At 40.6% G+C, this 25459-nt stretch overlaps 1 protein-coding gene across 5 annotated transcripts in view; it reads right to left on the bottom strand.

Annotated features, from left to right (window-relative positions):
- Nucleotides 1–8285: 8285 nt before the first annotated feature.
- WASF1 (WASP family member 1) overlaps nt 8286–25459 on the bottom strand; it is an 87040-nt gene continuing 69866 nt past the window's right edge. For 4 of the 5 annotated variants that reach the window (XM_068184246.1, XM_068184248.1, XM_068184249.1 and 1 more), the window contains exons 4-9: nt 16536–16689; nt 15709–15826; nt 14702–14874; nt 12568–12747; nt 10587–11224; nt 8286–9197 (exon numbers count right to left, since the gene is read on the bottom strand). In XM_068184246.1, the coding sequence (XP_068040347.1) occupies nt 9040–9197; nt 10587–11224; nt 12568–12747; nt 14702–14874; nt 15709–15826; nt 16536–16689 (1421 nt within the window). In that variant the 3' untranslated portion in view covers nt 8286–9039. The remainder of the gene's footprint in view (nt 9198–10586; nt 11225–12567; nt 12748–14701; nt 14875–15708; nt 15827–16535; nt 16690–25459) is intronic. The other variant, XM_068184247.1, reaches the window with a different exon arrangement.

Genomic DNA, 25459 nt, shown 5'->3' on the forward strand with positions numbered 1-25459 from the left:
GTTTGCTGCCCTTTTGCTGCCTCTTTTAACTCGTTCCCTCTCTTAGAATAAAGAAATAAAGAAGGAAAGTGAGGGAGACAGGGGCGGAGAAAAGGAAAGTAAAGAGAGAGAAAAGGGGAGAGCTATAAAAGCAGCAAGCAGCAAATGGAATGTATGGCATACTTGGAAAATATGCCAAAGGGATTAAAACCTGCTGGATTTTCTCCCGAGCAGGGCACCGTGGCTGGGCAAGGGGTTGCTCTCCCCCCGGCCGGGCTCGGCGCTGCGGTGAAATGCTGCCACCTCCCGATGCGCATCCCTGGCGCGGCCCCGCCGTCCGCTCCTCCCGGCAGGAGTCCGGGGGGTTTTGGGGGCGCGTGAAACGCCGACATCCAGGGGGTTTTCGGCACGGCCTGAAAGTGGTTTGTGGTTAGCCGCGGGGGCAGCCAGCTCGGGGATAAAGCAAAACCGCACACGCCGTCTCCGGGCACAAACAGCACAAAAACGAGACGTCAGCTGCATCCTAATTTGTGGCGGTTCATCAAATATTATTTGATCGTGGGTGTTAGTGAAACAGCAGAGGAAGAAGCAGCCTTTCCATAGCAAACAGCCAAAAGGAAAATATTTCACTTTAAATAGTATTTCTTTTATTATAATTACCACTTAATTATTATTCTTGCACTGAAATAAGATGAGAGTATAAATGTGGTGATGAATAGCTCTTACTGGTCAGCATAAAGGAACATGTATCTTTCTTCTAAAGACACATGACCTACAAAGGGAGAACAGAAAGTTCAGCATTCCAAAAGGTGGCCATGCTGCACAGGCAGATCAAAGTCTACTGATGCAGCCAGCCGCCCAAAACAGAAAGGCTGAAACACACCTGTGGATATTATGGCAGGAATGGGGACCACTTCTGAAGACACTGTCCCTTCAATGGGGTTCTGCTTTGCAGTGTACGGGGCACGGAGTCAGGATGTTTCATCTGCTGGGGCACTTGGGAACAGCCAAGGATACACTTTTGCACTCAGAAAGGGACTCTTTACTAGCAAGGGGGATAATGTAGACTGGGGGACAATGGTAATGTAGACTTAGGACAAAGGTTAAAAGGCTTTAAAGTGAAAGAGAGTAGACTAGATACAAGGAAGAAATTCTCCACTGTGGGGGTGGTAAGATACTGGAACAGGTTGCCCAAAGGAGCTGTGGATACCCCATCCCTGGCAGTGTTCAAGGTCAGGTTGAATGGATCCTTGAGCAGTCTGGTCTAGTGGAAGGTGTTTCTGCCCATGACAGAGGGATTGGAACTAGATGATCTCTAAAGTTCCTTCAAACCCTAATCACTGTTGTTCTGTTTTTCTGTGAAGGAGCAGTACTGCCCCATATTTGGCTGGTACTGACCGAGGGGACACGGCGCTTTTCTGGAGGGTCCCAAAGGGATGCTGGTGGCGCTAACCATTAATCCCAGAGCCTGGATTTGGCCCTGCACCGTGTCATAATGAGGTCAGAGCTCACACAGGCTGCAAGTGCCATCCAATCTTGATGGATTCAACAGGTGCTACTCACCCCTGCTCCTCTGCACTGACACCCCCAGGGGTGCAGGCAGGCATGCCTAACACAGGGTGCTGTCTTTCAGGCTGGCAATTACAGTGCTTTCCCTCTTTCTCCCTTTCCTCTGTTAGATAATGTGCTGGCAGCTGAAAGATCCCAGCTGGCACGTGTGCCAAAGTGGCTGTAGACAAATGTACCCAGACACTATGGAGGACCCAGCTGTGCTTCTGAGCCTGCTCTGACATGGGGATATTTTTTATGCAAACCCCAGCATTTGCTTTTTATTTGAGAGGGCGTAGATATGTATTTTAAGAATAAATGCAGTATGCAATCAGCACGCTGCCCTGGGCACAGTGGGAGTGAAGAAGCTTCCCAGTCAGGGAGGCAGCCAGAGGCAGTGGGAGCAGGGTCTTGCTCCCCATCTCTCCATTGCAGAGAGAACATGGTCTGAAATTTTGCTCCAGCAATACTAAGAATATTATATGAGATCAAAAGGCTAGTTTCATCCCTGTGGATTGCAAGTCTGCTGAAGGTTTGCTGTAGGAAATGAGAGAAAAGCTGTTTTGGAAAAGCAGGAGTGTCTGAGAAGCAGTGGTGATGCTCTGCTCTATTTTTGGATAGCTTTCTGTCAAAAGCAGCAGTTTGCTAACCGGCTTCTGATGCCTTAAAGCATAATGCTAGCTAAAATTGAAGGTTTGCAAGGGCCTAGTTGTTGCACAGAATTGGAAGAAGTGTTTTTAGATGCATATTGATCACAAATGAATTGATACATCCCCCCTTATCTCCACCTGATGAACAAGGGTGAAAGACAAAGGGCGCAGACCACCTCTAGCCCTGCTGTTGCCCATGTAAAACCAGCCCTAAGCACAGGTTAGGGTGGCAATCTTGGGAACATAAAATGGGTGCTGAAGAGCAGCACAGAAGTAGCTGCAGCAGAGGATGGATGCAAGCACAGCTCTCTGCTGGCTCCTTCCCATTGCTGTCCTGCTCTGTGCGGAGATCTGCTTCCTTTCATGTAATCAACAAATTAGGTTCTGTAATTTGTCTTACAAGCAAGACTCTCATGTACTCATTGCCTTTTTTTTTAGAGGTTTAGTAAGCAAACAGTGGGAGACCAAAGAATTAAAGCCATAAAGTAATCTGCATATAATCAGTAATTATCATGAATCAAACCCTCCTTCAGTTCAGCTGGTTATTATTTCCCTGATAATGTAATTCTCTGCATTGACAAAACTAGGAAATACTCATTTTCACCAGAACAGCAAATAATTTCCTGCTGTGCCTATAATACTGGAGTTTAGTGACTACATAAATCCAGCTAATGAAATTTATGGAGAATATGAGGACTACTTAAAACAGATTAAAAACCTGAAGAAGTAATTGCTCCCATGTGTGTTGGGAGGGGATGATATTCTGCCAGCAGACCTCTGCTAAACACTTCTTACAGGTGTCACTGACTGGCCAACACTGGGAGCTGATGTGGCTGACAGCAGAGTGCTTCAGCAGGAATTTGTGAAGTCTGAATGTGGGGTGATGGTCACGTGGGGCTGCAGACATGAGAGCCCCTTCACCTTGCCCTTGTGGGATCTTCTCAGGTCTTGTGGCAGAGGCCACGGTGGCCACTGCTGGGGCAGAGTTTCAGCACACATCTTCCCAAAAATGCCTCCTGGTTTCAAGGGTTGTGGAGTCAGCACTGTGAGGACACTGTGGGGATAGGGCTGGCTGCAACCCCATTTGCAGGTTCTTCAGGAGAACCTCACATCCTGGGATTTTGCAAGCTGCAGAGATGTGGTAAGTCAGTGGAAAGCTTCAAAACCCAAGGAGGCATCGAAGCCTGAACTTAAAATTTCTGGGATTTAGGGTGGTAACTTTTCAATGTGACCTTAGAGATCTCAGAGAGATCTACGGAGTGAGTTGCAGGAGCTGTCTGGGAAGCCCAGATAGATTTGGCTGCTCCCAGATCTGGGCTCTTTTTGCTGTGGGAACAGGGACTGAGTTGCTCTTTCTATCTCTGATTCATCCAAAGATAATCATTGTCACTGAAACTTCCCCTGGCAGGTGCTGGTGCACAACCATCATGCAGAGAACAAAGTACATAGAAGCAAAGGAATTATCCTAATGTTTTCTTCTAATTGGCCACATCTGAATTACTGCCAGGATTCCTACAGACCAGCAAAGGATGCTGGCTAGTGGGGAGCACCTGTCCTGTCTGGGAGCATTGCTATTCTTTGTGCTTTTAAAACCCAGAAGATGCATTCTTATCTGGGCTGCAGTGTGGGGGGCAGCCTCTTGCCCAGGCTGCCTGATGGCCTCCTACATCCCTGCGTGGGGCTGTATGTCCTGCTGGTGATGCTTACAAGGTGGTTTTGGCTTTGCCAAAATGCGACTGGGAAAACCCAGCATTTGCTTGGCATGAAGGGGAATTTCTAAACTACACCAGCATGCTAAGACCCAGGCTGTGAGCTGCTTTCTCAAAAGGTTAGAAGTCACAGGCAGTTTCTGGAATTATTTCTGACTGATACTGAAATGCAAGATCAAGCTGTGATAATATGACACTGAGCATGGATCTGGCTGCACAGGAGGCATGGGGTGGGTTGAGAAGGAGACCAGCTCTGAGATTTTAAAATTGTGGTGAAGGAAATGCCTTGCAGAGGGGTAGAAGTGGCTGAAACACAGTGGAAGATCTCATGAAAGGGAGGGTTTTTTTAGCTTTTCTTGGAATGATACTGCCGTGAAGCTGTGCAAAAATGTCACAAGTTTTGCAATAAATACCACTCTGACATTGAAGGCATTAAAATGGGGGAGGTGGAAAATGAAAACGACCTGTCTGTAGGGGGCACTCAGCTGTCTTGTGTTTGAAAGTGAAGTTACTGAACCATCAGATAAAGAAACATAAGACATCAGCCCCATTTGGTGAGAGATGCTTGATGACTTCTCTGATCTGTACCCAGACGCTTCCAGTTGTCAAAAGGAAGCAATGCTGGAGCAATTGCTCAGAGCCTGCAAATATGGTAAAAATAAGAATTTAGAAGAAATGGGATAGATGCAATTTTCTTTAGAGGCTGTTACTGATGCTGCTGTCAAGGGTTGCTGGCAGCTAAGGAACATGAGCGATGACTAATGTGGCAGAGCCCATTCTCCAGGCACAGGAATCAGCAGGGGGGAAAAGCCTCGCCGTATCTGCTCTGTACCCCAGGGCCCATTTCCTGAGCTTTGTCCATGTGTCCTCGTGTAGCAGCAGCTGGGACGGGGATGAGGTCCCCATTCCCTGCCTGCTGCTCCGCAGCTGCCCGGCGGTGTGTTGCCAGGCATTCATGAAGCCCTCAGAGCTGACAGCCAAGCCACTGGCCCACGGGAGCGCTCCCTGCAAGCACGCTGGCAAAAAGCAAGGAACCGGCTTTTTGAGCGCTTAAACCCGACCCGGCTCACCAGGGCTGACCGAGGGCAGGGAGAGCAGGCCCGAGCAGCGCAGGGGACAGGCGGAGGGAACTCGCCGCTACCGAGGGCTGGTGCTGCACTCAAGAAGCAGTTTGGGAATCGGGGAGATCTCTCTCAGCTGCAGCCACAAAGAGCGTGTGAAGAGTCTCCTGTGCGCAGACTAGCACCCCGGAGAATAGTTCAAGTGTGAAAAGTAGTCAGGAGGGGAAAGGAGAGGGGGGAACCGGCAGAGGCTCCAAAAAGGGGGATCACTGTTGCTGCTGGCCCTGGTCTCCGGTTGTGATTTCTCTCCTGGTGTTTAACGGGGCCACTTGCAAAAGAGAATCGAGGAGAGTAAAACTCTTTCTGGCCTGTAGCTGAGGAGACAAAGCGGACACTTGATGGAGCTCGAGTCGAATTTCTGTCAGCTCTTTTGCTGATGCAGCCGTGGGCGGCAGAGCCTGTGCTGAGGCTTTGCCTCCGTCGCCTCTCGGAACTGCCGTGGTCCGTGGCAGTGCTGGGTTTCGGGCTCTGGCTGCTGCCGTAACCCCGCGCTGCTGTGAGCTGCCCCCGCCTGTCAAGCAGGGCTCCTGCACCCTGTCCTGAACCCCCTCTCCGTGGGTATCCATGGGTGGGGACACTGAGATATAGCAGCCCACGGCAGGGTCTCTTCCCACCTGCGTCCTCCAAGCAGACAAAGGCTCACAGCCCCAGGTAAATCGCGTGGGGATGGATTTCAGGGGTGGCAGCTGCATCCAAGCCAAGATGGTTCCGTCATCCTGAAGAGTCTGCAAGGCCCTGGGGACTGTGGGTACTTGTTGGCACACTCGGGTCCCAGGGCACCTTTTGAAGAATGTTAGTCTGTGCATCCATCAGACAGGCAATGGTGTGTTGGTGTCCACCTAAATGCTGAGGAGTGCACTCCTGTGTAACATGCACAAAAGAATAATTTTATTAACTAAATGTCTTTTAATATGCCTCCTGCTTTCAAAATCCCAATTTACTGAGTGATAACATAATCCCTTAAGAATATCTAGTATTTAATGGCTACTGTTCATATCACGCCACTACAAAATAACCAACAACCAGAATGGTGTCTCTTTTTTATTTTTGCTTCTTCAGTCCTTGTTCTTTTCCATTTGCTGTTTTGTTTTTGGTTTGTCCATGATGGCTGCATCATTATTGTTTTATCTTTTGATAAAACCCCTGAGTGACCAATTCTGCACTTCCCTAGTCATCTGCCACCAAGCAGATTTTGTTTCTTCTATGCACTTTATATTGTTCTTCCCCCCCACCAATTCTCAGTAGGAGAAGTGAATAATTTTTAACTGTCCCAGATTACAGTTTGAGAAAAGGGTGAAGACAAAGCTTTCTCTTCACTTATATGTAACGTTACTGACACATTATTTTTGTGTCAGAATTCAAGCCTTGGTTTTAACCAGCTGCTGCAAATGTACAGAGGTAAACAACAGACTCTGTAAACAGTTCAATACAGAAGTCTTGATTTAGTACCTTACAAGACAAAGCAATCAATAATCTATTACACATCTAATCACAGGCACGAAGAGCCCAGCAGCCCTCTGCACAGCGTTCCACCAAACGAGAAAGGCGGTTGGAGACCACAGTAAGAGGGACACAAATCACCAAGATTGCAAATGCATGGCTCGGGAGTTGATCTACAAACACAAATATTCAAATTCAACAATCACCTCTTGCTACTAGTGAATCATGCTATTGCTATCTGGAGACCAGTTGCTATGGCAGAAAGCTGTAGCAGTGGCAGAAGGCCAAGAATCCTGCCTTTGAAATGTTAACTGAATTTAACTCTTGACTTTTCACAGACAAGGTTCATTACTTTGTGTGACTGTGTCATATTAAATGAGTGCTTTGTCTGCCCTGGGTACTAGCTTGGAAGGGATATTAATCAGCAGGACAGCAAAACAGGTCAATAACAACCATTTGTCAATAAGGATTTTTTTAATACCTTCTAGTCTGCTATGTGATTGCTGCAGTTACAGAAGGGCGTTTTTTTTGCTTTAATTTCTTCCCTTTTTCTTCTTTATGTAAGTTGTATCCAGTTCACAGTTCCTGGACACACTCAGAGCACACCTACCAATGCAGGCATGATGGTGAGATGCTCTAATTCGAACAGTTACAGCCTGGGCACAGAAATGCTGCTGCTCCATTTAAGTGACAATGTAGGCTGTTTTCTGTAATATCCACCAGAAAAATCAGGAGTTTATAGAGACTTGAGCAAGGAATAGGTATAAACATCAGTTGAAATGTAATTTTGTGAATGGCAGAACTAACTACACATGAAATTCAGGGACAAGCTCTTCTTTCAGCTGCCTGGAGTTCAGATCTGGGTCCCTGTTTAAAGGGGAGCTGCGGTTGCATACAATGCACTTTGCTTTATGATCTCAAATCTTTACAGCTGCATCAGTAGGATCTCACATTTAGTTCCTGGACAAGTTAGTTAGGTTTGGTGAGTTAGGATCACTGAGATGTAAGGAAACACCATCAAATATTCATGCAGCAGTGCCTCTGACATCCTTTCTTTACCATTACAATGAGGGCTTAAGAAGGACACACACTTCAGAAGCTGATGGAGAACGACAGACCAATCCAGATGGTGTTACTGTGATGAAACTAAGAGAGAGCAGGGCACAGAGATCTGCAGCAATAATTACAAAGATGCAAATTCACAAATTGTGACAATATTTTTTCTTCTGCAAAACCAGCAAAGTCGTTACGGTTGCTGTTGAAAGGATTGAGTATAGCAGGCCACATGCAAAATCACAGGGGAGGCTGAGATGGTGACAGTAGAGCTGAAGTGTTGCTCTACACTGTTCCTATCCCAGTCTATCCCTCGGGAGTTTTGCCCAGTTCCAAGAGAAGGCTAACAACCACATGTACCTTCAAGCTGGTTTGTAACACATAGAATATTTAATGTTCCACCCTTAGATAGCTCAATCTGACTTTCAAGACTTATTTTCCTCTATTTCAGGATTCCATCTTCCAGGAACGAGATCACAGGGTAAGAGAGCTCTTGCACCCTCTCACACTTCCCATCTCAACAGGCTTTTGACTATGTGCTCAGACTTGAAGGAGTTATTCCAGGGAAGAGAAACCCAAAAGATGTGCAAAATATGCACTGCACTGCTAGACAGCACTTTAAAAATAATTTTTCATCAACCATGATTTTAACTGCTGCATCTCCTCAAGATACACTGATGGTAAAGTACTTTAACTTTGTACACCACAGATTAAATACCTGAAAACCAAGGATCTCTCAGGTATACCAGTGAAAAGCAGGCTTCATTGAAAGAGCAACACCCAGGAACATTTAAAATGAACCATTTATTAAATCAAACTGTTATTTTAACAGTTACATAAGTTACACAGCATGTTTAAGTCAAATAATTTCACAAGGAAAAAAAAAAACTTTAAACTTTTATTATGCAGGCAAAAATAGTACCACACAATATGTACCTGGGAGGGAAGAAAGGAAGGGGAATCTCTAAACATTCAAATAAGGCCATAATTATTTAAAAACAACAATAAAACAATAATAAACCCCCCCAACGATCCATTTGCTTTTCAGTGTGTTCAGTGCTGCTAACTATATGTACTTTTAGTGTACAGGTGTGATCGAGGCAGTGATAGTTTGATAGCTAGGTTTAATGTTTTAAAACACCATCAGAAGTGGAATAAGGCTCATTAGTACATACAGCTGCCCTTGGAATGTCAATCTCAGTTGCCTTCATCAACTTAAAATTCACAAAGTGCACAGTTAAGATATGCCAAAAAATTGAAACTGCTACTCTACCAACAGCTGCCCATGCTTAATACTTAGTGGTCTAATGGAACAAAGTATGTTCTTTCAAAAGAGATGTGTAAGAAAAGCCACTGTAAAACATTTAGTTTTGAAGATGCACTAGGAGCTCTTTGTAAACTGAAAAGTAGAAAAACATGGATTAATTATGTTAAGAAAAGAATACAAAAAACACTAGAAATGACCATCAAACTTCCAAAGAACAAGCACCACAATGGACATTAGCATTCGATTTTGCAGTGTACAGCAACGTAATAATTTTACTCTAGCCAGTCTACTTCATCAAATTCTGAATCATCTTCTGAATCACTGTATTCCACAGCAATGCGACGGGAGAGGATGGTGGCAACATCATTCTCAATGCGCTCGTGCTTAGCTTCTTGCTCCCGCTGCTCTTCGACTTTGCGGAGCTGAATACCTGGAGAACATCAGAGCACAAACGTGTCACTCTCCTCCTTCACCACTGCAAATATATTTAGGTCATGTTTCACAAAATGCTTTGCAAGCAAAAATGAATACACAGGATGCTGTCCTTCTCAGGTAGAATTTTTTTGACAAGCTTTTAAAGAGAAGAATATGTAAGTGATTAAGCCATTTTGCTATTTGCATTTTCTAGACTCTCTTAATAATTTTAATGAAAGTTTAGAGCTATTTGAGTATCCTAACAAGACAGGACCTCTTGTAACCCTGTTTTTTATCATGTAATTATTTGGTTTGGGATAAAGTGTTACCTGGAGATCAAAGCTGGGGTAATTCAAGCCTTTGTTTTTTGGGCATGACTTGGTCAAAACTGTTTTCAGCAGTCACCTAGATTATACCAGCACGCTCTATTTTCTCATTTTTGCTGACGTTCTCTATGCATGTTCACGCACCCCTGTTGTACTCAGCTGTTGTCAACATTTCTTTAGACTTCAATGATGTTATTAATTCATGTGCATATAGACATGCAAAAATATTTTGAATTAGTGCTACAGCCTATCTGCTGATATTACAGTACCATACAGATTCTGTGCTGTGCTGCAGTGCAGGGGAAGAGAAGAAGAATGCAGGACTTGAAACATTTGAGAGATCTTAACAACGGAAAGATACCCCACCATCAAACAGCAGCACACACCAATGTGTGTGTTCTGATGCAAGTAGGGATTTTCCTGGCCATGGGCACCATAAACTGAAAGGTACAGCTTGCAGACACAGCTCCTCATGAGATCATCAGGAAAACACTGCCCTGCAGCTCTGCCCTTCCCTTGCACTCTGCCATAGGCACCTTGCAATGCAAAGGCTGCTCCACTACTGCACTGAGATCCGTGTCCAGATCAGATACTTAAGAGCTTGAAGTCTTCAGCCATGATTTCTGAACGTCACTTATATCTTGTAATACAGTGACAGATGATCAAAATTCCAGTGCCAATTGATCAGTTTCGCTTTTATCTAACAGTCTGTGAAAACCAATGTTTTTGTCTTCTACACGATCTGTAGATGATCAGAAATAGCTACATTTGCAGGTAGACAGAAATGGAAAGATAATCTCCACAGATCATCTACAAACACACGTACTTTTTTCTGTAATATAGCTTCCACAGAGAATCAGTTTGCCATCCAAACGAAACATCTGATAAGTGCAATTACAAATTGAAAAAAAACCTTTCTACCTGGCAATGCATACACTGTAGAGGATAGAAAACAGAAACAGACTTAAGATGCATTCCTCTAACTTCTTACACATGTGAAATATTCCATCTCTCAAAGGTCACTTGTATTTAGCAGGTTTCTGAGATTGTTCTTTTTGCTGCCTAATAGACAACATTACCTTTCCGTATTGCTTCCAGCAGAACGCTTCTAGCATCACTGATCACAGGAAGAGTTGAAGGATGGCGTTTGGGCTCAGGAGCAGGAATCACTTGGGATGGTGGAGATGGAGGCATTATGGGTGCATGAGGGCCAGGGACAATGGTTGTGGGAGGAGGGTGCAGAACAGGAGGAGGGTGAGAAAGGTTTGCAACTGTGACAGGGGAGGAAGGTCGAATGCCAGGAGGTGGCAGGGGAGGAGGTGGGGGTGGTGGAGGAAGTCCCTGTACTTCAGCTTGTGGAGGAACTGGGTGAACAGGTAGAGCTTCGCACACTTGGGCGGCTCTAGTGACAGGAGGAGAGGGCTGTGCTAGGGGAGGAGCAACTGGAGGTGGAGCTGGATGAAGAACTCCAGGAGCTATCTGGAGAGGAGCTGGTGGAGGTGGCACAGCTGGGGCCTGCAGAGCAGCTGTGGGAGGGGGTGGTGGGGGTGGGACTGGGGGTGGAGGGGTGGAAGTCATTGCAGCTCTTAATGATGAAGTTGACAAAGCAGATGGAAGAGGTGGTGGTGGTGGAGGAGGAGGAGTGGGGCTCACAAACACCGGTGTTCTGCCTGTTGCTGGTGACTGAGGACGATTTTCTACCAAGCCAGGAGTAGAACTGCAACATCCAATAACAGAACAAAGTTATTAGAGCTAGACAGTGGAAAAAATAGTAATAGATTCACTTCTGCAACTTTAGAACATTGAAACGTGGGCATTAAAAGAGCATTATGTACTATGATGGGTGTTTGTCCACACCTCATAAATAAGAAAGTCTAATTTTCAGTATGGAGCATGCATCAGGTTTGCAAAAGACCTCTGCTCAAATTCAGCTATTAGCCAAATTTATGTTCTTATACAGTGTACTTGCATCTTTATCAAAGGTTTTCTGTACGAGTATAATTCTTCCCTGTTGTACCTAAGTAAATCCAAATTATTTTTCTCCAATCAGGGAACTATCAGTTGATTAACTGTTTTGATTCACAGAGCTTTAAAACAAAACCAAAACAATGCAAACAATGCAAACAAGTTAATTTGAAATACATATTTAAGGTGTGATAACAAAATGAGTGAGACTAATATCAAAGGTCATCAATACTGCATACAGAGAGGTACAGTTATATGCTAGATACTCGTTATAGGACAATGAATAGGTGATCTGAAGAAACAAGAGAGAACAGTAAACTTATTTTCCTGAAAGACCACCAGAGGATTTCTTTAAACTGCTGTGGTAAATTAATCTAAAGAGTTATGCAGTTTTGTGTATGATCTCCTAAGCAGTAAAAATCATTCTTTTCAAGAGACTAACATCTTGCTGATGTAACAACCCCATCTAAATTAAATATTCTCTATTCTAAGCTGTATGTACCTGACCACAAAGGTATACTGGTCATAAACTGGTATAAAAAAATAGGGGAATGACAAAGAAATTTTCATCTCTAGAAAATATTCTATGTATGTATCTACTTCTGAAAAGGTACAAAGAAATAGAAAAAAAAAGCACTTTGGGAGAGAGAAGCACTTAAAATTTAGCAAATGCAATGAATACATAGTTTTGACAGCCGTCTTACTATGATATATTCTTCCTTTCAAATAGGCTGAAACACATCTCAGTTGTACAAATTTCCAAAACTCCAAAGGTACATCCTGAAATGCCAACATATTTCACAGAAGCATTTTCCATAGAATTCTTTGCCTTGCCATTTAACTCAGAAGGCCACATGGTTGCAGTATTAATGGCAAGCTGAGGCCTGTCTCCATCAGAGCACCCTATGGGATTTAGATGCTGGCCTTCCAATCCAGCTCCTGGCGGCCCTGTTCCTGCAGGCATGCTGGGGCTGTGGGCTGCCATAGCCCCTGGGATTTCTGGGCAGCACAGAAATAACCCTGACAGCTATTAGCAGGGTGGTAGGTGACTAAACCAGCCCCAAGAGATCTGCACGTGGCTTTTCTGGCTCGTACCTAACGCAGGGAGGCACAGGCTTCACTTCAGCGGCTCCGTGCATGGGGGGAGGCGGCGGCGGCTCGTGGGGCCTGACCAGCACGCGCTCCTCGGCTCTGTTCAGGAGCTCAGACATCTGGCTGTAGGGCAACGCCGAAAGCGAATACGACCCGTCAATGTGGTCCACGTATGCTTGAGATCTGCAGAAAAACAGGGAGAAGTGATCCAACTTCACCTTTAGTAGGAGTGAGTATTAGTGTCCTCAGCCACTGTTCTATACTTCAGTCTGACTTCTGAATGCAAGTCTTCTCTCCACTAGTGTTGCATATTACACAGTGTGGCTTTTCAATAATTTATCCCACTTTCCTTGTTATTACTTCTAGCAGCTCAAGAATTTGATTTTGGCAGGTATATCAGATAGTTTCTACAGTATGTGTGTGACCTTAGTGTTTATTAGACACATTATTTTGAGTTAAATAAACACGGCAATACAATCAGAACCACTCTTCTTTTATAGCATTCATGAAAATCCATCCATGTTAGAATGGTAGAATTTACAACTGAATAATTTAGCTGAACTTCTGTCAGAGGATCTTTATTCCAATATATACAGAGAACTCGCTGCTTTAATAGACATAAGACTCAATCAATATCTATTATTAGGTAGCAGCACTAAATAAAGATGATTCAACTTGTTAATGACAAGTTTAGACACACCTCAAGGATCTGATCAGTTCGTAAATTTTAATTAACTATTCAATTACAGAATTTTATTTTTAAAGATTTCTATTAAATTCAGAGCAAATGTGTTTGTAGAACACTTTCCAACAAGTAGAGCAACACTCTACATTTCCACGTACTGCCACCGCTGTAGTATCTAAGTCCATTAAATTCTTCAGGGGTGAAAATCTTTCTCATTTATTTCAAAGCGTGGTGCTGTTCTGCATATGCAGTGCTCCCAAGCACTTCAGCATTATTAATAATTGTGTTACTGAGATAATCAAGATTTAGGTCAGGGTCCTGGATATAAAACAAGCATGTCTAAAGTGGAACCCAACATACAATACAACAAAAAGACAGCAGGAAAGCAGATGTTTCTGCCAATGACTTGACACAGCAGTTTACAGAGATTCTATAAAGCTGTTCCTAGAAAAATGCTAATCACCATAACTTAACTTGTACCCCACTGAGTGAAACGCACTGAGAGCATTTTCCATTCTGAATTGAGCTAAGTTTTCCACAAGCAGGTTTTTCCACTTTTCAGGCAACAAACGCTCTCTCCTAGAGTTATCATAATTACTCACCATCACTACTGTTCCAGCTTGTTTGAAGGCCTTACAAAGCTAAACAAAATACTCTCTTATGGTGTGCTTTTGACCACAGAAAGATAGGGGAAAAAATTAACCAGTTTTTGGGGGGACAATGAATACTTTTTAATTAAAAAAAACCCCAACAAAACAAAACACCCAAAACACCCAAACCAAAAATTTATCCCCAAATTACCTAACATTACTTGTCAGCCCTCTTTGCTATTAGATGGTTCTTGGCTGGTAAAATGGACTTGATTTTACACCAAGACCAGAAGCACAAGCACAGCAGGTGTTTACCATGTGAAATGCTACTTTTAGCCACCAGCAAATACGTGCTGTGAAATGAGAATTCAACAGGTTGGATTTTGTAATAGGCTATAACCAGAAATGTCAATCAAATCATGGATTTGTTCAAGAGTAAAGAGAAGCTCAGCATTCTAATTTGAGTTCCAAGTGGACATTTGTTCATATCACACACACGATATAGTCTTGGCAGTGTCTGCTTAAGAAATATCAAGAGGCTGGAACAAGGGGGATTTTGTGGGTCAGGACTGGAATGCAGTGACACACCTGGGTGCAAGCTTGCAGCAGTGACACTACAACTTCATCAAGCTGCAGGAGACAGCACATCCTCAAGGATACAATGAGGATACATGCTACCCTTAAAAATAACAACATAGTAACTACTCCTTTAAGGACACCCAGAATTTTAAAACTGAGTTTTGATTAAGCAAAATCACTGATTTCCAGTGCCCTTCAAGGAAGCAGTAGCATCTGGTCATTGACCATGTTCACTGTGCAGTATGAATACACTTCATAAAGGATAGAAAAAACAAAAAGGAACCTTGATTCAAAATGTGAAGCTGGACCATTAGCAACTTCAATGTGCTTATGTAAGAGGTTAGCATCATCTTCTGCAAGCTCTGGACCTTGGGCTAACTTCTGCCACTCTCTCCGTCTGTCATGAGGTGCCCTTGGCACTTTCTCTGGTTCGTGAGGGCGATCTAGATTTTTCTGCTGTAGAAGAGTTGTGCAAACAAAACTGACAACTGAGACAGTGTTTTTAATTACTTGCATATAAACATCAGCCACAAAATTATGAAAAACAATCCCATTTCAAATGCAAGAAAAATTTGCTTTCAGGCTAAACATAATATGTAGAACAGAAAGACTTGTAAGAGCCAGAAATGGCAGACTAGTGGCTAAGAACCTGAATAATATAAAGAAAAATACCTGTTTAAGTAGCTTTTTATTCTAAGTCTGAAATCAAATTATAAATCTGACACTCATATTTACTCTCTCTACTACACATGAAACATACAGAATAATAGTCAAATAAAAAAGTAGCATTACTATTTCCAAAAGTGCTTGTTTAATTTCAAGAAAATATAAGCAATATGCTTTCTTCCTACTAATTTTTTTCTAGTTGAAATATATCTACTAAAATGTCATTCAAGCTTTTTCACCTGTAAGATTGTCAAAATTTTGTCTTACAAATAAACATTCAAGTGAAATTCTTTACTCCTGCTGTATTCCTCCTTCCTTTCTGAGTCATTGCTAGAATAGTTAAAAGCTTTGGCAAAACTTGGTTAAGTCAGCATGAAAGTTTTAGGTCATGCTATATTATTTTACTATGACTGCTATTATTATTATTATTATTATTATTATTATTATTATTATTATTATTATTATTATTTTATTGTTAATGTCGATGGAACTGAATGAATACATATAGCTTTAGTTGAATAGATGACTCTGTCAAGGTCTGAATTGCTATTAAAGCAACATATCTACAAGCAAATCCTTTCTAGGAAAAAACAAAGACAAGCCATATAAATTTAACATATGTACCTTCTGCTTCCTCTTTTCTTTTCTTTTGTCCTCGGTGTCCTGCAACATTTTTTCCTTCCACAGATCAAAGAAATATGAAGGATTGGTATAGAACTTCAAACCCTCTTTTCCATCATCCCTGAAATAAAGTGACACAAACAGGGCATACTATTTATTTGACAAGACATGAATCCAAACATTAAGACAAAGCAAGGGCATATTAAAGAATATATAGTATCTCAGACCCTGAAACATTTTACTGAGGAACACAAAAGAGATGATCACTGACCTCCTGCGCCAGCACTTTTTACTATCTTTCCTGGCATTCAAGGTCCTAATTTTAGAAAGATAACTTCAACACAAGCTCAAAAAACAAAGTGTCATAAATCAGAGAACTCTCACTCCACTCCAATAACTCAAATCTTGCTGTTAAAATATTGAGCAAATTTGTGTGGCTGCTTATGTTCAGCTACTGATTCAAACTGAATCTCTGGGACAGCAAACAATATTCATTTCCATTGAAGAACCTTCTTTCTACACACTTACCTGTTTAATTTCTTCACTTCACATCCAAGCATCCAAGTACATTATATGGTTTAATAAATACAGAATTTAAAAACTTCTTTTTCCTACCATGTTACACTGAGTTAAGATTTGAGTAAAATGGAGTAATGTTTCTATGTTTATAATGTCTTCTGCTGCTTTCATTCCTCCAGCAGCTTCACAGTTTTCTACTCTGGCTCCTTAAATATTCAAGTGCTACTCCATGTGAGTAAGGTGCCTGGATATATCCTCTCTGCTACATAAAATAAGCTAGAAATTGTTTTTATTAATTCTGTTTTACTAACCTGTAAGGGGTGAGAATGTTAAGTGGAGGAGGCTGTTCACAAATGTCGTAAGTTTCTTGCAAAGGAATTGGCAGAGTTTTTCGGTCAAACAGCTGTTGGTCTTGAATCGTGGAACTCCGGAAAGCTTTTCTCATTGTAATGTCCTGCAGTGACACTGAAAGGGGATATTGCCATTTAAAAAAATTCCACCAGATAAATTTTGTTTGGATTAATCTGGAATTGCCTAATGTTGGTTAAAATATAAAGCACTACTGCTTGCATCTATTTTACAGCAAATACAGATTCATCTAGCATTATCGCCATGGCAAGATATTGTCAGACTGTGTGACAAACATGGCTGTAATGTTCTAGCACATTATCCTCTGTTTAGCCTCACAGGAAATTTTTCTCACCTAAATAGATATCAGAACTCTGCCTCTCCTAAGTAGTTGCATACTGTAGCTGTAACAAGTTGCATACTGTAGCTGTAAAATATCATTCAGTAGTTCAGAAGTACCTAATAACATTTGCCAACTCCATTTCACAATCCTTTTGCTACTAAAAACTGCTCTCTATCTTGAGGTATAGATTTTACCTTTATGGCATCAGCAAGCCAAACTTTGCATTCCTTGCATGTAGGCAGCAGTTCCACTGAGGGCCCACTGAGAAACCAAACCAGCAAATCACTTACGCTTATGCTACTGAGATCAATGGGCTTTAATGGGAGGTGATTCTGTGTTGCAACACATGAAAATAGTCAAATGCTTTTTGATCTGTTTAATCAACATGAGCCTTCTCTGTCTAATTCAGAGCCACCTTGACTTTTAAGCACACTCATTAGAAATAATCAATTACCTTTATGTAAGTTCCAAAGGAAAGCAATTCTACATGAACACAACTCATTGAACAGGGATTTCAACTATTTTTACCCACTCCTAGTAAAGCCTACATATCTTTCTCGATTTCAAAAGAGTTTTTTCTATTTCATTAAAATTTAGATAAAGATTAATGGAAAAGTGACCACAACTGATAAGCTCTGCACTTTTAATTCTGGAAACAGTATACCTATTTAGTCTCATATTTCTCTCCCTCCTGGTCTTCAGTTACCGCACCTGTGAAGTCCAGGTGTGCCTCAAAGCTACTTTTGCAACCAGCATGAGACTTCCGCTAGATAAAGCAGCAGATCTTTTCATTAGCTTGAGCTATTTTTTTAAAATGCTGAAAACAGTTTTCTGGCATAGCAGCAAAGAGTACTTTCAGCACATACATTTTATCTATACATAATTATGTTTATTTCATACAAACAGGTTGGAAGTAATGCCCCTTTATGCAAGATGAGAGGACAACTCTACCCCTGCCCCTCTATCACTAGGGCCTTTGGCAACAGTTTAAAGAAAATCCTGTTTAAGGTGAAAACTGCTTTTTTACTCAGGTTCCTGTAACACATACAAGTGTACACATACGTACGTACATACACCAAGCTGGATTTCTGCTGTGTGATCACAAAGGGGCAGAAAGCAGGATTTTTTCCAGAAGGCTTGCAGTTCCTGGAATGTTCTATCTTCTTACCTAAGTGTATTGGCAACATCCTTTGTGAGGCTAAAGATGGGATTTATTTGATTTTCAACTTGGTTTTTGAAGTTTATTATGCTTGGCAAATTGTGTATTGCTGGAGAAGTTTCCTCCTTTTTACCCTTAGGTTCTAATTCATCACAGTGTCTTTTATTCTTTTTAATAGCTTTAATTAGCTGCTCAGAAGCCTTTTTAAGTGTGTGAAAGAAGTATTATAATGTCTGAATGTCAGCTAGGAATCTCAATTTCTGTAGGTATTTTCGCAGTCATAACTAACCTTATATATTTTGTACCTGTCATGAACTACAGGTTGTTATCAGCTGGCAAAAGTTCAGTTAGAATAACTGCGGTTTACCTCATCTAAAAATTTAAGTCTTAGATCTTTTTATACTTGAGCTGCTTTTCCTTTGGGTTGTTGGTTATACAAATAACGCCAAAAGTACTTGCTCAGAGTTGCTTGGCAATCCTGCAAGATTTCTAACTGTCTGTCATATATTGGAGACATTTCCAGCAAAAGTAAAACTTAGTATACTTCTCTTTGAACCTGCGTACATTCTGAAGACAATGAACTTAATTGATTTATTCTAATAAATAAATACAGTACTTTGGTTTGATATTAAAACACTCACAGAATATGTGACACCATATTATCAACACCGTTCTACAACCTACTTATTAGCATTCCATCTCTTCAATGAGCAAGCACAGCCAGTCTAATTCATAATCTCCCTTTTCTTGCTTAAAACTCTACATTTTGTACACACATACAGGGGGATAACACCCCAGAGGATAATCAATCAATCAATCAATCAGTCTCCAACAATAAGCATAATAATTTTCTCTTTAAACCTAAGATATACAGCAGAAGGCTTCATGGAAAAGATATACTGTAGAATTTCAAGCAGCATTTCCTATGTTGATGACCTGTAACAGGCATTCCCTGAAAAGCACACCATTATTCCAAACAACAGGCTACATTAGGACAGCATTACTCAGGAAACGGAAGGATGAGGCACGCAACACACGAGAATCCTGACATGGATATAACTTGCCTACACAGAGGGATCAGGTAAATCCCACGTCGCACACCCAGCGTAATCCTGGGCTGTGCACGGTTTGGCTTACAAAGCCGCTTGTTCAGCTTGCCAGCTGGCAAAGAGACAAAAGCCCTGCGTGGCTTGCAGCCTCAGCGGGGGGAAGACGTGAAAACCTGGCTGGTCCCACAGCCACCCGCCTTTGGCTGATTGACAAACTGGCACCGCAAGGGGACTGGTCAGACAATTGCACGTATGAATTCAGGTGTGAGAAGAGATGAGCAGCTGAAGGAGGAGTTGGAAAAGCTGCAGGCATTTGACTTGATGCTGGTAAATTTATGCTTCCAGTTGCTTAATTCCTGACTAGTACCAGAACTTTGTGTACAGCCCAAGATCCTAAATTTGATATGGATATATTTTTCTGAAAGTCCACCTACTACACTGCTTGTGTTCACTGTAATTAACAAAAAATGGGGTCTTAAATAATTTCCTTAAATATTGAGATATTCACAATTTAATTTGAAGATTCATTCAACAATCCAAACAAATGCCTGTTTGTCTTTACTGTGTCTGTTGTTTGGATTGTATGAAAAGACGTATTATATCAGCCAATCTAACCCTCTGTGCTCAACAATATTTTCCACATAAGCAAAAATTGTCTGTCAGAAAGCTAAACTGTCAGCCTTTTGTACACTCAGTTTTGAAAAAGAGATGCCAGTCCATTTTTACTTATTATCAACAACACACTGGGAGGGGAAAAAAGGGTATTTAAATCTCACTCTGTTGAGATACAATAACTGTGTTTCTTTTGGGGTAAAGTAAAAATTAAATAAAAGCACATCTGTAATGTGTATACTAAATAATGTTTTCTCTCTTGGCAAGCATCTCATTAAATTGCAATCCCCAATTTGTAGTAAAAGTCAGGTATAGAGCTCACCAGAGCACAGACAGAAAGTAGCTACCTTTAACTTTTCAAATACATTACATACGACATTTTACATCACCAGAAGAAAAAAAAAAGTTACTAGATTTATTTTGATTCTTTTACACTAACTCAACTACACAACTTATGATTAGGTTCTGGGCCAAAAACCACTATTCTTCTAAAGATAGTAAATTAAGAAATTATATATATATATATATATATATATATTCCTCTTAAAAACTTGCTCTCTTAATACTTTTTGCAGAATTTAATCCTTTTAACTTTCAAGATCGTAAACTCTTGAATATCACAGCCGTGACTCTCTGCAGAACTAAATGACTAGGAGAAATTTCATACAAATCAAAGGACTCAGTTGGCCTATAAAATTCCCTTTCTCTGTCCAAAATCTTACCCAGCAATTTGAAAAGTGCAAAGAGGATAGAATGACACTCTTGAACAAATAACGTAGTTATAGATTTCCAACTAAAGGTAATTAATTGGCAGGGAGTGGTGCTGTTGAAAATTCCCTTAAGGTGAAGATTTGTGTGATTCAGTTCCTAAAGACACTGCAATCTCAAAGTCTGAATTCTACCTTATTTATTTTATACTTTTAACAATGACCAGAATATATTACATTTCTCTGCCAACAGAATAGTCTGACTGTGGGTTTGATGGTTTCTAAAGAGAGAGATTATTTCTGTAGATCACACATAAATTTGGGCTTGTCCCCTACACAAGAAATAGAAATTTTCTGAAATACTGTTCTAAAAAATTCCAGAACAGCTCAAGAACTCTTTGGCTAGAGAATGTATGTAGCTTAACTACTAAGGTAAACAAAAAGAAGATGTAAATGTTAGAGCAATCATTTTAGGAGGACTCAGAAGCTCCTTCAAATCCAGCACATAGAACAAGCAAGCCCTATTAAGATGTGAATTAACCATGGGCATCAAGCACTGAATCTGCTGGTAAGTCTCAACAAAACCACCGTATAGTTTAGCAAATGGTATTTTGTCCACATCCCCCTTTTTATACACAAAACATGCACTATCATGGTCTTACCGTGGAACTATTAAGCCTTGGACACACTAATTTAAAACTGATTTACTTACTAAATAACCCACAGATTTAATCAAGGGCCTAAGAAAGTGGGAGAAGGAACATGGAGAGCAGTTGAAGCCCAGCCCACCTGCTCAGAATCTTGAGAGGGAGACACACTCAAATCCACGTTTCTTTAAGCAGCGGTGTGCAAGGAAAAGTGACCTGCTATGTAATTTAACAGTCTTTATCTGCCTTCGAGGGTAAAATTTCTAATGAATGAATTGACAACAGTGTTACTCTCTACTTAATATAGTACATAGATCATGACCCAATTCTCATGTGCTCCCTGTTCTTAATTTTGATTACATTTATACTCTTTTATACTCAGCAAAATCTTCTTCAGAGGCTGAAGACAGTGAGCTGCCCCATAAACTGGGATTTACTACCCTTTCCTTCTAAGTCTCACAATGGGCTGAGTATCCAGATGTTAAAGCTGAGCAAGTCTCTCATTTCCAGGAGTATACAGACCACAATTATCTGTCAAGCTTTTTAGGTTTCTCCCCACCAAATGCCACCTTTTTTTCCCCATAGCAAAACAACAAATCTGTTTTTGGTGTCAGTCCAGCCAAACTTCTAAACTACTATTGTTTTAATGACAGGGCAGTATTTATAGAATGTTTAGAAAAACAATGAACACATGTATTCAAAGGCAGAAGCCTACTGAAACACAATTCACAACACTATTTGATTCCTTTCCTGTAATGTGCCAGGCTGCTCACCCACAGCACTTCTGCCATTAGGTTTATTTAAGTAGCTTGTTACAGTTGTAACAAATATGCTATAGAAATCAAGAATTTGATACACTGCCTTTGGGATTAAAATCCTCTCTGGTTTGAGGTTTAAATAGAATTAGGCAGCTCACAATGAAAGAAGCACTAAATTAATTCCAAAATAGTCTGATAAACTCTGAATTTATGAATTTTCCTTCTGCCCTGATATTATTTATTTCTGACTGATACAAAACTATTTTCCAATACCTCATGACACTATACATCAGAGCTGTACCACGTATCAGCATTTCAAAAAAGAACCACACAAATGTTAAAATTAATATTCTTTTCAAAACTGTCAGATTTCTACAACTTGCCATTTTTCACTTTTAGCAATACTTCACATTTAAAAGCCTCAATTAAATTCATGAAAATTTGATCAATTAAGAGAAATATTATTTTACTGATAAAATTTGCATGTATATAGACAGAGTTATTAATGTTACCTATAAAGTAAATACTAAAATGAAAAATGGCTGCAAAGAAACTATTCTCAGGATTTATTTTCTCACCTATGAGGACATCTATTATTGCAGGGCTAGTGAAGCTGTTGACCTTAGTTCAGCTTTATAGCAAGAATGTGTTTTCTCAGTCCTAAAAGGCCCCCAAATATTACTCTTGGATACACATGGGCTTGTTTCCCATACAATTGAAATAAAGTTGAATTTACTGATGGAAAGCAGTGTATTTCTTTTTGTCTGCATACAAGTTTGATATTTTCTGAGGGGAAAATCCACATGTATATGAAAATAATAAAGTATTTTTTAAAATCTATTAAAATATGAAATTAATAATACTGAGAAGTCAAGAATTTGAAAACAGTGTAATAATTCAAAGCAAACCAAGTTGATAGCAACTCTTCTATGACAGAAAAATTGTGCATGAGGAGTTAGGCTCCTAAAGATACAATCTAACCTTGGTTTTATTCTTTCACAGAGATTCTGTAATAATTCAAAATGAGAAAACACACAGACTGTTCAAACAAATTCAGAGCTTTTTATCACTCTGACTCTATCAGAAACATCTTGTCAAGTATCTGCATCTTGTTTAGTGAATCTGACTTGGGCTGTTTTTGTTCATGCCACTTAGCTTTAAATGAATCTTAATTTCTTTCTCTTGTGTAATAGCATAGGCCCAAAGGAACCCATTAAATCTTCTATTACTGCCTCCTGGCAAAGAGCAGATGAGACTCATTTCACAAGTATATCCCATTTTACTCATGCTGATAGCTGAGTAGAAGTACTGAAAGTTGATTAATTCTTGCACAGAGAGTTGAAAAAAGGTAAATTCAAATATTCTCTCCCTTCCCTCCCCTTCATGCATTAACATCCTTCAACTATTCTAGTCCACATTAGGACTAAATCTAAACCACTTATGATGGATTTCTAAAGTCAAGCCCAAAACACTATACTGAAGGAAAAAAAGTTTCCTGATCCCTAACTTTTAAGGAAATAGAATATCAAATGTCTCCTCATCTCCTTTGTCCTCATCTGGTCACTCATACCAGGCAGACGCTTGTGAATAAGGAGCACTGGATACAGCTCAGGGACTGGATATTCTTAGGTTAATAAAAACAGTAATTTAACAGCTCCTGCCACTGAGAACTGCATGTGTTCCTCTGAAGTACAAGCAGTCACTGCTATTCCATGGTGTGAGACACAAATCCAGGGGATCAGGTTCAAATCACCCTGAGCCATGCTGGACTTCACTGTATAGACCAATTCCCAGCCCTGTTTCCTTAACTGCAGTCTGTACCTTTCTTTAGCTATACAGTTCAGCAAACACTACAGCATGCACAGTTCTGTGAAAATGTGTTGGTATGGTGCATTGGGGGCTACACACTATTTAAAACTACAAGCAATTCTCTAACAGCAAATAGTTATGTATTTTTGGTCCTGAAACCTAGAGCCAAACTTGTCAAAGGCCTTTTACAGAGCATAGTACAATTTTCTTGCTATTGTGTAACATCCCTGGATGCTTTAACTCAATGGCTTAATATGGTCTCTATTCTATGGAAATGTGAATGATTAATGTATTAGATATGATATATCATACATCCCCCTCTGATTTAAACCAAAACTAGTCTGTCAAGAGTAAATGCAGAAATGCCATTAACACTCTGGAGTGTTACAGTTTTTACAAGATTACAACTGCTGACAATTTATTATCATACATGGAGAGGGTTTTTATCATTATCCAATCATAGCAAAAATGCCCTGGTTTGGGCAGGAGGAGATTTCATTTTTTCCTAGTATCTGGCATAGTGCTGTGCTTGGGATTTAGGATGAGAATAATGCTGATAACACACTGATGTTTTAGTTGCTGCTGAGCAGTGGTCAAAGACTCTTCGGCTTCTAACTCCACCCTACCAGCGAGCAGGATGGGGGGCACAAGGAACTGAGAAGAGACCCAGCCATGACAGCTGTCCCAAACTGGCCAAAGAGACTTTCCATACCATATGGTGTCATGCTCAGCACATAAACCCAGGGGAAAAGGTGTCTGGGGGCTGGGCTGCTGCTCAGGAACTGGCTAGGCATCAGTCAGTAGGTGGTGAACAATTGCATTGTGAGTCACTTGTTCTGTACATTCTAATATTATTATTGATGTTTGTTTTCCCTTACTTTTCTGTCCTATTAGAATGTCTTTATCTCAACCCACAAATTTTACAATTTTTTTCCCCTGATTATCTCCCTCCTTCCACTGAGGAGCAGGGGTGAGCAAGTGGATGCGTGGTGTTTAACTGCCTGCCAGGTTAAATCACAACAATCAGAAAAAGATGTGTACAAGGGTGATTTATGCTCAGTTATCAAGAGACTTGGAAAATCCCATTGATGCAAGAATTCCCCTAGGCAATTCATGATTTTGTGGAAAATCTGCTACTAGCTGTGAGCAGCTGTCTTTCAAAACCTGTTCTAAAATTAATGTAATGCAAAATACAGAATCAAAACTTTCCTTTACTTAATTTTGCTACTAGTGAAATTTTGACATCTATAACCAAAGGCAACCTGAAGACCACTCTCACTTCATTCTTTCTGTATAAACAATTGTAATCACACAATGTAATAATACACAATTATTATATCTAGACATTCAAAACTGAAAGAGCTTTCTATAGTTTAAAATTGGATCCCACAAGCAATCTGAAGTTATTTTTCATGATGGGATATTCCTCTACTTTCTAGGTCTTAACTACATACTTTAGAACACCCTAAATTGTTTGGGGTTACAAGTTTCACAGTTCCACCTGTGACCAACAGATATCAAAGAAGGCAAAAGAGCTTCACAGCACTTATGCATTAGGTGGTCCAACAAAGCCTAGGCATCCTTTAAAATTTCATACAAATTCTATCTTATAGGCATGAGCTGATGACTTTTGAGAGTACTTGTTTTCTCAGTGCTAACCAATATTTACAATACTTAAAAGTTATTTAGAAAGAGTCCAAGAGGTTATACAGCAGCAGTAAATGAAGCTATACAACTCTAACGTTATACAGAAAGTAAGATAGTACAAGTTAAATGCAAAAACCCTACGTGGACAAATGTTTA

The sequence above is a fragment of the Anomalospiza imberbis genome, chromosome 3 (genome assembly GCF_031753505.1).
Source record: "Anomalospiza imberbis isolate Cuckoo-Finch-1a 21T00152 chromosome 3, ASM3175350v1, whole genome shotgun sequence".
NCBI lineage: Eukaryota > Metazoa > Chordata > Aves > Passeriformes > Viduidae > Anomalospiza > Anomalospiza imberbis.